We start from the raw sequence: 15,994 nt of genomic DNA, 5'->3' as shown, positions 1-15,994 counted from the left end.
AGACTGGACAGAAGGAAGAATTTTTTACAATGAGGGTGGTGAAACACTGGAGCAGGTTGCCCAGAGAGGTGGTAGATGCCCCATCCCTGGAAACATCCAAGGTCAGGTTGGACGAGGCTCTGTGCAACCTCATGTAGTTGAAGACGTCCCTGTTCATTGCAGGGAGGTTGGACTAGATGACCTTTTAATGTCCCTTCCAACTCAATCTTCATAGAAGCATAGAATAGTTTACCAAAAGCACATTTTTAGCTAGGGCTCTAACCAGCAGCATACTCATAGAGGAAGCATTAATATTATTTACATATAAGAAAATACTGAGATGATAGGAGCATTTTGCTTTCTTTCCAAATAAACAATTCCTTCTTAAGCAAGAAAAAACTTATCTGGTGTTATTAATGCCACCATTTGGTATGCACGCAGGAGTCAGGACTGTGCACTTACAGAGCTGGGACTGGAGTGCCGCCTGACTTTAGGTGATTCCTTCCCTGCAGATGAAGTTTTGAAGTTAATGCAAGCGTTGTTCTCCGAATGAACCCTCTTCACTTGATTAGTTGGTTTCTCAAATGGATCAAAACTACTCTGCGTCCTCTGAACCCGGACTTTTTTATCCTCAGGAATTGTATCCAGAGGTTTGATCACTGAATCCATTCCCTGGCAGTTCCGTGTAGACATCTTTGTGACACATATCTGAAAGGAAAAAAACAGCATTCATTGAGTCTAACTGCTTTAAAGTCTGTGTCAATCCATACCTCAGCCAGCATCAAAAAAAGGCATTGGACTTCATAAGCATCCATTATCTATTTCTACATTAAAATTGCAAACAACACGCGCATTTTACATAGGGATGCATTTTACATAGAGGACCACGCCACAGTCATAACAATCAAAAGCCTATCTCTGTATGGTGTACTAAAGGATCCTGAAAAAGAAGACAAAAGAGAAACATACATGAAATTCACAAATTTGTAATTTCTTGTTCAATGTGTTCCTAGCAATATGCCACTTCACTTCTCCAATAGCCACCGTATCCGCAAGCAGTATCGATTTTCATTTGCTTAAAATTGGATGAGACTAAACTTAAATAAATGATCATAGTTTGTGTGTGCACTTCAGTGCTGGCCTGCCAAAGATCCAATACCAGTGCATTATTGCATTTTTAAATAATGCTTATAGAGTGCTGGTGTTATTATTATCACCACGTGTCTCAGAAAATCAAATCAATTCCCAGGCACTGAAATGTGAAACTGCAGCTTAATAGCACACTAAAACACAGAAGTTCAGTTCTTTGTTACAGTGAGGTATGACTCTGCCAAGCCCTGGGGACTGCGACCGCTGATCGAGCTACCAAAATACACTATTGTTAGTTCAAAAGAACCAAATGAGCAGAACAGTGAGTTTGGGTACTCCAGTCATGTACGTTTATGTTTTTAATTTGAATACATTCCAACATATAAGACATTTGCTTAAATCACACAGTTGGTGGGGAGTTGTATTTGAGGCCTCAGCTTCTGTTTTCACCCAGACTTGACTCTTACTTGGGAAGAAAAGAAATCATTTTAGCTCTCAGGCTGCAGGGAAAAGCTATGAATGTGATACAAGCAGACCCAAGAAGCTCCTTGAATCATAAGGCAAATCAAAAGAACCTACAATGTACTTTTTCCAAGATATTTGCAAATATTTAAGGACAGTGTTAATTTACTGTCAACTGTACTGTTCACACACATACAACTGAAGAAGCATAATGTTCCATTTAAGCACCTACAGTCTAAACATTTTTGAAAACTTGCTGTCATAAAATAGTTAACATGAAAACAACAAAACGAAATACTTACTATTGCAACTTAATCAGGGCTCTTCTCCCATAACGCAAATTATCTCCAATACAAACTTCTCCAAAAATTATTCTTTGCCATTTCCCCTGAGGAATTCTGTGCTTTGAAATCCAAATAATTTCAATTGTTTCTAGAAATACTGAGTGACTACGTCTTATGTTTTTGATGCTTTGTGGCTTTGATGATACCCTGTAACCGTAGAGCAAAAATTTCCTTTGTACGTTAAGAATTTAAAGTACGCTTCCTGCACAGGAAGCATTCACCACCATTCACCACCAAGTCAACTCTAATGACAGGTATTCTTTGCATTCTAAACCAGGCTTTAGAAGGGTTCACATTTCTTCTGATTAAACTGGTTTCTCCAAGACTAAAACTTAACAAACTTAACTGCAGCGCCTTTCCTGCCAGAGCAGGCAAGGGATTTCATTCATCACTTCTCTCTCACCTGTACCAATAGTTCCCTAACAGAAATAAAACATGCTCTCCAAGTGAACGCTGACCACAATGAACAGAGCCAACAGAACTAAGCTCATGCTGTTGTTGAAGGCTATACATTTCCAATCCATCTACCACGCCCATAAAACTCTGAAGAGAAACAATATTTAAGCTGTTGGTTTACAATCTGACTTTTATAGGCCAAGTCCAACTTTGCACTGAAACTCTGCTCTCTGATATCTGAAAGGCACAGGTCTAAAACATCAGCGCTGAGCACTGGCTGTAACTTCAAAACAACCCAGCTTAAGGTTGCAGTAAACTCATTGGTAGTTTCAGGTTTCCCTCCCCCAGCAAGAGCTGGGCTACCACAAGGGCCTGGCTCTTGCCCCTGGGCAGTGGGTACCTGACCTGCCACTCCTGCGCTCCAGCTAACCTAGAACTTACTCTGTAGTGACCTACCATGCACAAATTCAACAGTCTATCTCCACATAAGCCATAGGTTCTCCAGCATGGGGCCTATTCTTTGGGTAACCCTACATGCAGTCACTCTCATGCACTCCAATAAAGATGACAAAGTCATCCAGAAAGTAGTGCAAACTATCTCGTGCCAGTGCAGCCTCAAGACTGGATGATTTTGTTGAATATCTGCTTTAGCTACAGTTACCAGAACAAAAAACAAAATTAACAAGCATAAGAGCTTGTGACATACAGAAAGTCGATCGATCTGATTCAACACCCCTTCTTGCCCTTGCTCTATAAATCTATGTAACACTGTACTTAAAACAGTGGAGCCGGGGCATTCATTGAAATGCTGTAAATGACACTACAGCCTAAAACCAGTGCTACATGAAGATGTGATTGATGGCATCTTAACTATTACACGTACTTACCTCAAATATCTGTGGAGACAATATAGGTGATATCTTGGCTTGTCATGCAAGATGACAATTACACTTTACAAAATGCAATCAAGAGAAAGAGGAGGCAATAACTTTTCAGTATGAATGTGATATCCATTTAAAAAAGCTTCTATCTAGCAAACAACATGAACCATTAAGAAGTTTTAATTACTGTTTCTTTAAGAGAAGTCCTCATACAAGTAAACATTAAGGTATGTCAACACTTAAGTGATTCTTCCCCTTCAGGATTTACTGCTATGATTTGGTACTTCTCCCACCACAAACTACATTCAAAGTATAACTTTCAGAAGTATAAACTATTTCAGAAACTGTTAGCCTGTTAAAACTGGTGCAATGAAATCACAGTTATCACTTTCAGAAGAGGTATTTCTACCAGCAAATCTCATAACTATGGGGAGCAGAGAAATGGGACCTTCGTTTATGCTTTCTCTCTTTATAGGAAACAGGATTTTAAAACAGGCCAATCAACTTAATACATTTAACAACTAGAGATTATTAGAAGTGGAACAGGCAATACACCAAAAAACCTCATTTTTTCCTATAAAGATTACTGCTGAAGTTAAGAGACCGAAATCACAAGAAGTGCATTTTTGTTCTATGCATGAATTTCACAATAAGCCCCATTAAACAAATAAAAATCAGTATAACCATTCATGGAATGTTTTCTAAATCAAGATGTCTCTTTGAATCACCTTATAATCGCTTCAAGCAATACTGCATCTGGGATTAATGGATTAATGTAAAAAAAAAAAAAAAGAACTGGTTTATTGTGATACAGATTCAAGGAAAGATTTTTTTTGCTTCATCACTGTCAGAAAAATTAAGAGGTCCCGAACAAAACAGATTCTTAGTACTAGAGGTTGCTGGATTAACTAATTTACTGTTTAAATTAATATATCATTTGAAGAGCAAGAGTGATCAGTTAAACCAGGTAAGTAATTTATAGTCCTTATGGTTCGTGAATTTTGAAACAGTCATGAATGTCCCCTGAATTAATCACCTGTTAGGGCATTGAGTAAAAGATAAGCTGTTCCATATCAGTGGAGTTTATTCATATGAATAAAAATATTCTCAATAACAAAGAACAATCAACTTTGGCACGAAGGACCAGACATCCTACCCCACAGAAGAAAAAAAAAACTTTAAAATGTTTGCACGGTGTAAAGACATACTACTCTGAAAAGCTCAACACATCTTTTAGGAAGATAGATGCATTATACCTGGGTTTTAATTCCTCCATGTAACTTCCTACAAATTTTTACATCCAGTACCTATGGACTTAACATAAAATACTAGAATACTGTCATCTATCTTCTGCTTACTATTGCTCATTGCTACTGTGTACACCCTTGGAAAAAGTGATTTGTTGGGTAAATACCAGGGCAAACATCCAAAATTCTTACCAAAAAATCAGACCAAAACACCTGAATTGCCCACTTGTACTGTTTCAAATGAAGTAGTATGAAAGGACCTGAAATAGGGAAACCCAATATCTAGCACCTACAATGCAAAAATAAACAAACTACTGATTGACTTGAGGCAAGGAAGTCACTTATCCTCCAAAAGAATCCATTTTTCTGTTTATAATAATGCTCCTGCCACTATCACAAGCAGAAACTGGGAGCACTAATTAATTTTGTAAAGCATTTGGACTTTTTAAAGTGAAATCTTATGAGGATATAGATTACAATTTTTAGAGCCAAAGCCTTCTGGAAGGTAGCACAACAATCTCATTATTACAGAGAATAAGACTTAACACTTGCATTTAGCTGACAGATATATAAAGAAAAAGCCATAAATGGCCAAGTGACTGCGAACCCAACAGCTGAACTGCTGAAAGCGCAAAGCCAGCATTAATTTTTACTGAAAAAAATCCTATCTGGGTACGAGTTTTCGTTACCTTTTATAAGCACGTTACTTTCTATCTAGCCTTGGTACCATGGCAATTGAGAACTACACAAGTCATCTGCAGATTCTGGCAGCACTGGAATTTGACATTTGCTACTTATAAAACACAATTTGGGAATGTTCTGGAGTATTATAAGCAGTTTTGTTCAAAATAAAAACGCAACTCTCTGGAGAATCATTCTCTTTGGAGAACAAAGCAGTAGGGCAGCTCGCTCTTTTTATAACCACAGGTCTTGTCCGCCTCATCTCAGCCCAGCTGGTAGCACTCTCCATCTCCCCTGAGAAGACGAGGTCAGGAAAAGACTGCTGCACCCACAAGCGAAAACATGAACAGGTTGAGAAGAGAGTTCAGCTGTGAGAAAGCTACAATACCGGAAAAGATCAAGGAAGAGTAAGTGATGAGATAAGGGAGCGAATAAAATTGTGAGAGAGGAAGTAGAGCGTGTAATGCTGCACACCGTCTCCAGCGAGTTCATACCACAACTACCAGCGCTACCAGGCCCCAGTTTGAAAGAGGTCCTTCAACACTCGCCCTTCCCTGTCATCATCCGCACCAGCTCCTGGGTTTGAACATTTGATGGGCACAGCTAAAAAGAGCAGCAAGAGAACTTGAGTAAGACAGAAAAAGAAAATGGGGAAAAAAAACGAGGACAAGAAACAGAGTAATGGTCACACAAGAAAGGAAGATGTGAGGAAGGAAGAAAATTATTATAAAACAGACATCTTCTTTCCTGCCCTGACGGCCTGTGGTTTCTCTCTGGCAACTTCCAGGGGTTGTAACAGGCTCAATTGTGTCCTATATTATATTCTTGGTATTATTTGTTCAGCTCTATTTGGATGCAGAGATTGATAGTGATGCTATTTATGAACTAGCAGAAGCAACCGAAAACAGAGCTTGGAGACTGAAAATGGTATCCAGGGATACGGTATGCTCCTTGTGCTGTACCCAGCACAAACTTACTCATGTATCTCCCACAGCCCATCTCAGAGGCACACTCCAAAAATGGCTATTTCATTTCTGAAGTCAAAGCTGATATTAGAAACATAGAATTGTCTAGGTTGGAAGGGACCTTTAAGATCATCCAGTCCAACCGTCAACCTAACTCTAACTAACAAAAAAACCATCAGTAAACCATGTCACTAAGCACTATCTCAAACTGTTTTCTAAATACCTCCAGGGATGGTGCCTCAACCACTTCCCTGGGCAGCCCATTCCAAGGCTTAATACATTAGCCTACATTTCAGTGTAAAAATTTTTCCTAAACCTTGAGGCCATTTCCCCTTGTCCCAACGCCTGTTCCTTGGGAGAAGAGACTGACCCTTGCTTCTCTTTCAGTTGTTGCAGAGAGCAAGAAGGTCTCCCCTCAGCCTCCTCTTCTCCAGGCTGAATAACCCCAGCTCCCTCAGCCTCTCCTCATAAGACTTATTCTCCAGACCCCTCACCAGCTTCGTTGCCCTTCTCTGGACACGCTCCAGCACCTCAATGTCTTTTTTTTATGGTAGGGAGCCCAAAACTGGACACAGCCCTCAAGGTGGGGCCTCACCAGTGCCCAGTACAGGGGGACCATCACCTCCCGAGTCCTACTCCCCACGCTGTTCCTGACACAGGCCAGGATGCTGGTGGCCTTCTTGGCCACCTGGGCACACTGCTGGCTCCTGTTCAGCCCACAGGCCACCAACACCCCCAGGTCCTTTTCTGCCAGGCAGCTCCAGCCACTCTGCCCCCAGCCTGGAGCGCTGCAGGGGGTTGGTGTGACCCAAGGGCAGGACCCGGCACTTGGCCTTGTTGAACCTGATCCCATTGGCCTCAGCCCATCCATCCAGCCTGTCCAGATCTCTCTGCAAAGCCTCTCTACTCTCCAGCAGGTCGACACTCCCACCCAACTTGGTATCATCTGTGAACCTACCGAGGGCACCCTCGATCCCCTCATCCAGATTAAACCAACTGTCCAGATGTTAAACCAACTGTCTTTGTCATACAGAAGAAGGCAAATATAAAAAGGTCACTGAAGTGCCAGATGGAAGAACTGGAAGCTCTGACATTAGTTCTCTGTGTTTTGTCTGAAACACTGAACTCAATGAGCAGAGTAACGTCTGTGTGTCATTGCTGAGTGAGAAACAAATCACTCTCACATAAAGGCCAACTGATCAGATTTGTAGTAGGAATGCCAAGATCATACAAATCTGAAAAGAAGTTTAAACACCTGAATAAAGTTTTATACTGGAAGTTATTATGGGCAGTTCTTACACAGCTCTTTACTCTCCTTCTCTCTGCTCCAACAAACCTGCCATATAACACATATTTCTTCTGCTAAATTAATAACTAAAATTTAGCATAATTACTGAGTCACACACAATGTTGGGAGTCAGGAATTACTGCACACAATTGTATATCCCTTAGACTTGGCAAGGTGGAGCTGAGCACTTCTAAAATTCTTTTTTTTCTGTTCATAGCACAGTTTAACTCAGAAAAATTAGTTTTCAGTCCATTAAAGTTGATGTTCCTCTTGTCACAGGGAAAAAAGGTCTGATTTTTAAGAGAACCCAGATTAGAACTTAGGTATATAAAGGTCTACGTATGTCCTCAAAATAAAACAACTGTTCTGCAACAACAGGCATCAGGAATTGTCACCTAAGGACAGGGTCTCAGGTAAAGGTCACACAGAAGTCCTGAAAGCCTGTAACATACATTAAAAGAGACAGAAAGTCAACAGAGCTGATCTAAAGGCCAGTTTTGCTCTATTTCTGTACTTATGCCCCAAAATACAGTAAATGTGTTAGTGTTAAAACCTAGCAAATAAATTCTCCCTTTTAGCTGCACGATGCTCAGGTTTGCCACAAAGCAGTATACAATATGGCATTCAAGCTTTTCCTGCAATTACAACCAGGCTGCTGCTTCCATTAACATGGTTCAAGATTTGCTGCATCGAAAAGAAGGAGGGTCTTTCCTGCAGCAAACCAAGCAGGAGGGGAGAGGTGTCGGCGTGGGAGAGGTGGCTTCCAGCGCTGGGCACGAGCCAGCGGCTCCTTGGTAACCAGCAGAGCAGCAGAGAAAGTGTCTGAACATCAACACTCACCCATGAAACTGTGAGAGGTGGTTTCTATACTCTTTTACTTAGTTACCCATTTGTATCTGTTGTCTATCCTCTTCTGTAACCATATGAACAGCATTTAAAAATAAAGATTAAAAAAACATTTTCAGTCCCTTTCCCATATTGGCCTCCTGCTCCAACAGATGGCTACATGTGCCAGTGTGAGTTTATACAGTTTTCTTTCCATAAGTGCATTAATTAGTAGTTTTGTATGAACATTATATTGTCTTTCTGAGTTTACAGGTTTATAATTTTATTCTATCCTCCAACACCTCCCCCGACCATGAAGTTTTCAACGGCGCATCCATAAACGCAATGTCTTCCCACTGCCATGTTCAAGTGTGACAAATCTTGAGAGACTTGACAGCAAGCCCATTCTTGCTAAATTCCGAAGCTGTCAGTAACCTTTTTAAGAAAATAAATGGTAAACTCCATGACTTGAAAATAGGTTCTGCCTAGTTCCTTTAGGCTCCTTTCCTACCTTAGCAAGTCTCTTGATTCTTTTACAGGTATCAAGTATGTCTGTTGCAAAACAAAAAAAAAAAGATTTTTTTTCTTCTACAAGCAGGGACTGCAACAAAAATACTGCTATTGGTCAGATCTGGTTCTGAGATTGATAGTTTAAGAATTAAATCCAACCACTCAATTAAGAAGTGAACTTCTATCTGGTAAGCCTGAAGTTAGGTGAAAGCAATGACAATCGATAAGATGAACCAGAGAGTTTGTCTCAGAATTATAGTTTAAGAACTCAAGACCAACCTTCATACATATGCTGAAGAGCACTTTTCTTATAAAAAGAAGATGAAGGGGTCAGGTTACACAATCATCTGTGCAAAATATGTGCATTTGCAGACTTAAGAGTTTTACAAGTATTTTTTGTCAGGTATGACAACTACCTTTATCGGACTGAAGCAGCGTGTTGTACCGCTCTTTACCAATTAATGGGAGTCTCACATTGTCTTCAGCAGCCCTGAGAAATAATTACTGACTAGAATGATACAATAGTTTGGCTTTTCTTCCTTCATTCAGACCGATTCCTTCATTAAAAAAAAAACCACAAAAATTTTCTTACTTCATTCCCTTCCCCCTTTTTTGCATTTATTCCTCTTTCCTTTCCTTCCTTCTCTTCCAAAATTCCTTTTTTAGCAGAAGCTAGAGGAAAAGCTAGGTATTGAGATTACTCTATTTATTTCGTCCTGCTCACACATTTCAAAGCTTCATTCCAGTACCAAGAAAGGAATCTCTCCTGCTCTTAGGTGTTTCATCCATGAGGTCAACAACCCTACAGCCTGAGAAATGCAGCTTCCAAGGCTGATCAATGTCACAAGGAAAGACAAGATCTCTGAGCAATTCCAGATATGCTCCCTTACATATTATCTTCCAAACCACTGAGTTTGACAAGATACCCTCTATCAAATCAGCACAGTATAAAGGTATAGACAGAAAAAGAGCTTCAACTTTATCATTATTCTCTTATGCGAATACTCTTCAGAGATTTGAATAACCTATATTCCAAGTCAGTCTCCCAGAAATCTTAGTAACAACCATACACAGTCTTTCTGCCATTGTTTTCTTTCATGGAAGTTTGAGGGTTCAGACAAGGACAACAAGTCTAGCTTCATGAACAATTAAATGAAGTGAGTAGTCATGTGTGTTTGGATCCCATATACACCTGACTTGTTGTTAACTTGTTCTTTTTCCTTTTTTTTATTTTTCCTCAGGTAAATGACCTGGCTACAGAATTCTACAAAAGTTGAAATAAAAGTCTTAAAGGAATTTTCTAACAGCTACTGCAGGTTTGTTGTACCAGCAGTAGCACAATAGCTTTCAAAGCAAAAAGGTGTAAGAAAGCATAACGAAGCTTGCTTCCCAGTACATAATGTGCTACACTGGAAAAAAATGGCAGAACCCCTGCAAACATACCACGGCCCATAATTCAGAATTTTGTCCGGGGATGTAATGAAAATTCTAGCATCTAAAATTATTCAGAATATGAAGAAAAACACTCCAGTATATCTTTTCTTGCAAAGACACATGGAACTTAAAATGGAGAGGTTTCAAACTGATAGTGGAAAGAGTAAATTATACGGACAACTATAATTTTATAAGAATTATCTGAACAGCATAGACATAATGCTCAATTTTCAAAAAACTAGGCATTTCAAGAGAGAAGTGAAAATCACTGCTGCTGCTTTGATGCATTCAAGCAAAAACATGTGCTGCTGCAGACTTATGACTGTGCTCAAATCAATTCTAAAGACAAAGCTGTGACAGTATGAAAGAGTCAAGCCTTCTGCAGTTGGTGGCAATTTGTGCCTCCAAAGCTGTAAGTTCATCTTTCATGAACCACTTTCAAGGAACAACAGATCCCAAGAATCAAACTAGTCAAAAATCACATCTATCATTAAACTTAGAACATCAATGAGAAGCCCTCCACCCTCACAGCATTTTACATTTCCTATGAAAGTATTTCACAAAACTGAGACTGACTGCAGATATTTTGCACAGCTTTTCCTGCACAGCTACCTACCAGCAGTATAATCACATTTTATAATTATATAATTTTATGTATCTATCTGGACTACTTTGTCCAATACAGGGAATTCCTTGTCAGTGTGAAAGTTATGGATGGTGGTTCCACCACTTTCCCAGGCAGCAGCAAAAGCAATCACATCCATCACTAAGCTGTGGAACTTTCCAAGACAAATCTTCTGCACAACATTAAAATAAAATTTCTATGGCCAATATTTATTAACGGAATCCATTTGTTCATTAAAAACCCCACTATTTACATGGAAGTCTGGACAAGCATAATTTACACATATTCTCTCCAGGCTTAAATACATTTTCTTTGCACTCACAGAAAGATCTAATAAACTGGTAGAGGACATACCCAAACTTACTAAGATTGTAGACCAAAAAGCATCAGAAATGAATTAAATTAAGGTAAGCTTTCACAATATATAAACAGGCATTACGCTTTTTACTAGTGCTTTTATTTTCTCACTGCTACCTCGGCAACATTTGGTATTTTCCTCGTCATGTAAGTTCTATACAATTTAATATTAAATTATAAACATCCCACACAGCAAAACTAAAATACAACTATGAATCCTATACAACTTCCAGGACAGAAGGATATGGACTTCCGGGTCTCAAAATTGGAAATTAATGGATTCGATGGATGGACCACTCGGTGGATAAGGAGCTGGCTGGATGGCCACACTCAAAGGGTCAATGGCTCAATGTCCGATTGGCAGCCAGTAATGAGTGGTGTTCCTCAGGAGTCCATACTGGGACCAGTGCTGTTCAACATCTTTGTTGGAGACATGGACAGTGGGATAGAGTGCACCCTCAGCAAGTTTGCCGATGACACCAAACTCGGTGGTACGGTCGACATGCTGGAGGGAAGGGATGCCATCCAGAGGGACCTGGACAGGCTGGAGAGGTGGGCTCATGCAAATCGCATGAAGTTTAACCAAGCCAAGTGCAGGGTCCTGCCCCTGGGACGTGGCAATCCCAGGCACAAATACAGGTTGTGCAGAGAATGGTTGGAGAGCAGCCCTGAGGAGAAGGACTTGGGGGTGTTGGTGGATGAGAAGCTCAACATGAGCCGGCAATGTGCACTGGCAGCCCAGAAAGCCAACTGCATCCTGGGCTGCATCAAGAGAAGCGCGGTCAGCAGGTCTCGGGAGGTGATTCTGTCCCTCTGCTCTCCCCACCTGGAGTACTGTGTCCAGCTCTGGAGTTCTCAGCACAGGAATGACATGGATCTGTTGGAGCAGGTCCAGCGGAAGGCCACGAAGATGATCAGAGGCTGGAGCACCTCCCCTATGAAGACAGGCTGAAAGAGCTGGGGTTGTTCAGCCTGGAGAAGAGAAGGCTCCAGGGAGACCTTATAGTGGCCTTTCAAATATCTGAAGGGAGCCTATAGGAGAGCCGGAAAGGGACTCTTTGTCAGGAAGCATAGTGAAAGGACAAGGGGCAACGGTTTTAAATTGGAAGAGGGGAGATTTACATTAGATACTAGAAAGAAATTCTTTCCTGTGAGGGTGTTGAAACACTGGAAAAGGTTGCCCAGAGAAGCTGTGGCTGCCCCATCCCTGGAGGGGTTCAAGGCCAGGCTGGATGGGGCTTGGAGCAACCTGGTGTGGTGGGAGGTGTCCCTGCCCAGGGCAGGGGGTTGGAACTAGATGATCTTTAAGGTCCCTTCCAACCCAAACCATTCTATGATTCTATGATTCTATGATTCTATGATTCTATGACTGGGTCAATAGCCTGCTGATAGCAGGCTGTTGTTTGCTGCTAGCTTAAATTACGCTTCTATAATGTCCAGCTGAAGTTTATCACAAAACTTTTTAAAACAGAAGCTGCAACTGATCTCCTAGTCAGCAGGATGAGACAGCGAGTTCTACCATAGCATTAACTTACCAAAATTCTAATAATAAATTGTAAATTTTTTGCAAAACTAAATAAAAGTCTCCAGCCACACTCTTCTCACCATTTCTGACTAGCACACCCTCATAGTAACAGATAAAAATGCCTGCATCTGCACTGTCTGTGGGCCAGTCCAGAACTGATACGGGAACTTCAGAGAAAGCACATCCACTGACAAATATGATAAACAAAAGAGCAGGATCAGAATGCTACTTCAGTTGACCAGTAATAGAGGGAAAAGACCAAAAGTTATTTTTACAGAGGCAAAATGCTTTGTTTATGCTGTTGGTTCAAAAATCTTACAATACAAAATCACCTCCCTGAATTTAACACCCAGCACTACACTAAATTGCTATTTCACTTCTTGCTTTTTTGCTAAATTGCTAAATACAGAATTGTACATAGGCTTATATTAGGAAGTAGAACAAAAGATATCAGTGAAAAATATGCCACACATGAACAAGATGCATATAATCAATAATGCTGACAATATAAAATAAATGAGTCACAGAAAGGTATTTACCAAACTATACGAAAGCCCAGAAGTCACCATGCACATGGAAGAAGCACTTTGTGACTGATGGAGCTGCTGCTGGGAGAAGTTGTCCTGATACTAGCATCGTGATAGCAAGATTTTAAAAAATTAGGTCCTTAAGAGTCCCTTCCTTAACTGAGCAACTTTCCATTTACATACATTCCTGCCATGGCATCAAAAGAGAAAGCGAATCAAAGATGTTGGAAGCCAGTCCGGACTTAACTCTGGGAACTCAAGCTCAGAAAACGTATTTAAATATTTAACCTGTTCTTCCCAAATTAAGAACACCAGCTACATTTTTCTTTAGTCAGAAACAGGCTTTGGAGTACTGGGATTACACAATCTCTGCGTTGTTTCAGTTAATATTTGCTAGGATACTCTCCTTCATTTCAAGGCAGTTTGTAAGCTGTAATTATCATTGTATCAGTACCACAACACGTAGGAAAATTTTAACACCAGTATTATCAAACCCAATTTGCAAACTGGATAGCACCACCTGACAGCTGAATATTTTTGCGTTGCCAGGACTTCAAAGGGAAATAACCCCAACATCTGGATCTGCTTGGCAGCTCCTGTCACCTTTAAGGCACCCATCTACTCTCACAAACACAGAGAAGTCACCGAGCACCCCAGCCTGAAACCCCACCAGCCCCAGGCCGAGCGCTCACACACGCTCTTGCCCCAGCAAACTCCTCCTGACCATGCAGGTCAGGCCAGGCCAGTGTACCCAAACGTGCGTGGGGCAATCACCTCAGCGGCAGCTGGCAAGGATTTCCCTTAAAGGACAAAATAATCTCTTACCCCTGGCAGCTGGAGTCCAGATGAGCTGTGTGACTTGCTCCCACAGTGCCTACACCACCAGGTCCCTGGGATCGACCAGGCACATTGGCACCACGGCCTAGTCACAGAACCAAGGAATTGTCTAGGTTGGAAGGGATCTTTAAGATCATCAAGTCCAACCATTAACCTAACACTGACAAAACCACCATTAAACCATGTCCCTAAGCACTGCATCTACGCATCTTTTAAATACCCCCAGGGTTGGTAACTCCATCACTTCCCGGGCAGCGTGTTTTCATGCTTGACAACCCTTCTGGTGAAGAAATTTTTCTTAATATCCATCCTAAACCTCCCCTGGCATAACTTAAGGCTGTTTCCTCTTGTCCTATCACCTGTTACTTGGGAAAAGAGACTGACCCCCAACTTTCTACCACCTCCTTTCAGGAAGTTGGAGAGAGCGAGAAGGTCTCCCCTCAGCCTCCTTTTCTCCAGGCTGAACACCCCCAGCTCCCTCAGCCGCTCCTCACAAGATTTGTGCTCCAGACCCCTCACCAGCCTCAATGTCCTTCTCTGGACATGGAAGAGTCATAGGCCCTTTTAATGGCCCTGTCCATTTTCTTATCTATGGGGTCTCCAGGAGAAACAGGAATTGCCTGCCTGAGACAGAGTTCCTACTCGGAGGTCAACTTTTCCAACAGCCCCCACTCAAGCTTACAGTTTGAGGGGAAAACCACTAAAAACTGTGTGTGTGTTTGTTTTTTAGGGATACTTTTTGTTTGGTTCTGTTTAAGATTTACACAGCAAAACAGCTATAAAGTGATAGTTAGGTGACCATTTTTGTTATAGGACTTCAAAGGCTGGCTAACCTCCTCACAGTAAGATGTGACATTGAGGATTTTTAGCATCAGCAGCTCCAACTTTCTGAAGTTCTTTCTGTCTGCAGTCAGAGCCATGAAGAGACTATGGCAAACATCCACTCCTCAGGTAACCTCTTCTCTCCTGCTGTGACAGACCTCAGCCCCACGAGAGAACTGACCCACACAGAGAAGACCATAATTTTCATAGAGCACTCAGTACTAACCACCTATTGAACTATGTATTTCTTACGCTCCCATCTGCATTCTTAACTTTTGGGCACATTTTCCATATTGTATGTCATTTTTTCCCTCTAGTTAATTTGGGATCTGTGTTTAACTAAATATTACCATAATGAATATTATATAGCAACAAAAAAACCTCTAAAACACTGTTGATTTCTTAAGCTTAGAAAACTAAAATGTGAGAACTCCAGAAACAGTAGTAACACAGTGAACAGAGATAATGGTATTACATTTCAGAAGAAAAAAAGCTGGCAGAAGCAACAACTTTCATGTATATATGTAGATGAAGAAATATCACTGAGAAATACCCTAATTTAAAATTTGCTTTAAAAAATTCCTAAAAAATGCCTAAGAGTTTCTGGACTTTCATTCCTTGTACAACCTGAGAGCAAATACAAACCGCTGGATTACTTCTATGCATTAAACAATGGTAAATGCATTGAAGGTTTGCAATTATTAATAGGTATGAGAGCATAAGCAAAGGAAAACTTCCATAAAAATGCCTGCGGCTAAAACAATTATTGTAATAGAAACATTCAAGGTTATTCTTGACCAAAAAAAAGGATTTCTACTTTCTGAGACAAAACTATGCAAATTACGTGAAACAGCCCACTTCACATGATTTACATTGCAGTTCCTATAGTGTCACACATTTAGAAAATATGGTTTTATAGTAAAGAATTCCAGCAAAATAATAATAAAACCTTCAGAAAATAATTGAGGTAGGACCAAATCTTCCCCCTTTAATCGTATTAAGTGACTAAGATGAAAACCCCCTTAATTGGCAAGTACAGAAAAAGTAAACAGGAATCGCTGTCAAACTAGTTATTTGATCCCATATTAACATATGTCTGGTCTCTTCTCAGAGTCTAATTCACATACTGCATAAACACACTCCTCTAGAAATAAAATCCTCTGCTTTTACACTTAACTAGTAATAGCGAAAAATGAATTT

The 15,994-nt window shown here is 40.6% G+C and overlaps 1 protein-coding gene across 4 annotated transcripts in view; it reads right to left on the bottom strand.

Moving 5' to 3' along the window:
• CDK14 (cyclin-dependent kinase 14) overlaps positions 1-15,994 on the bottom strand; it is a 323,677-nt gene that overhangs the window by 243,677 nt on the left and 64,006 nt on the right. For all 4 annotated transcript variants that reach the window (XR_001411694.1, XM_014939683.1, XM_014939682.1 and 1 more), the window contains exon 2: positions 442-687. Coding sequence is in view for 3 of the 4 variants with exons in the window: in XM_014939680.1 (XP_014795166.1) it covers positions 442-687 (246 nt within the window). In the remaining variant the exon portion in view is untranslated. The remainder of the gene's footprint in view (positions 1-441; positions 688-15,994) is intronic.

This window comes from Calidris pugnax, unplaced genomic scaffold (genome assembly GCF_001431845.1).
Source record: "Calidris pugnax isolate Ruff unplaced genomic scaffold, ASM143184v1 scaffold101, whole genome shotgun sequence".
Classification (NCBI taxonomy): domain Eukaryota; kingdom Metazoa; phylum Chordata; class Aves; order Charadriiformes; family Scolopacidae; genus Calidris; species Calidris pugnax.
The sequence above is the reverse complement of the archived record's forward strand: the minus strand, read 5'-3'. Positions and strand labels throughout refer to the sequence as shown.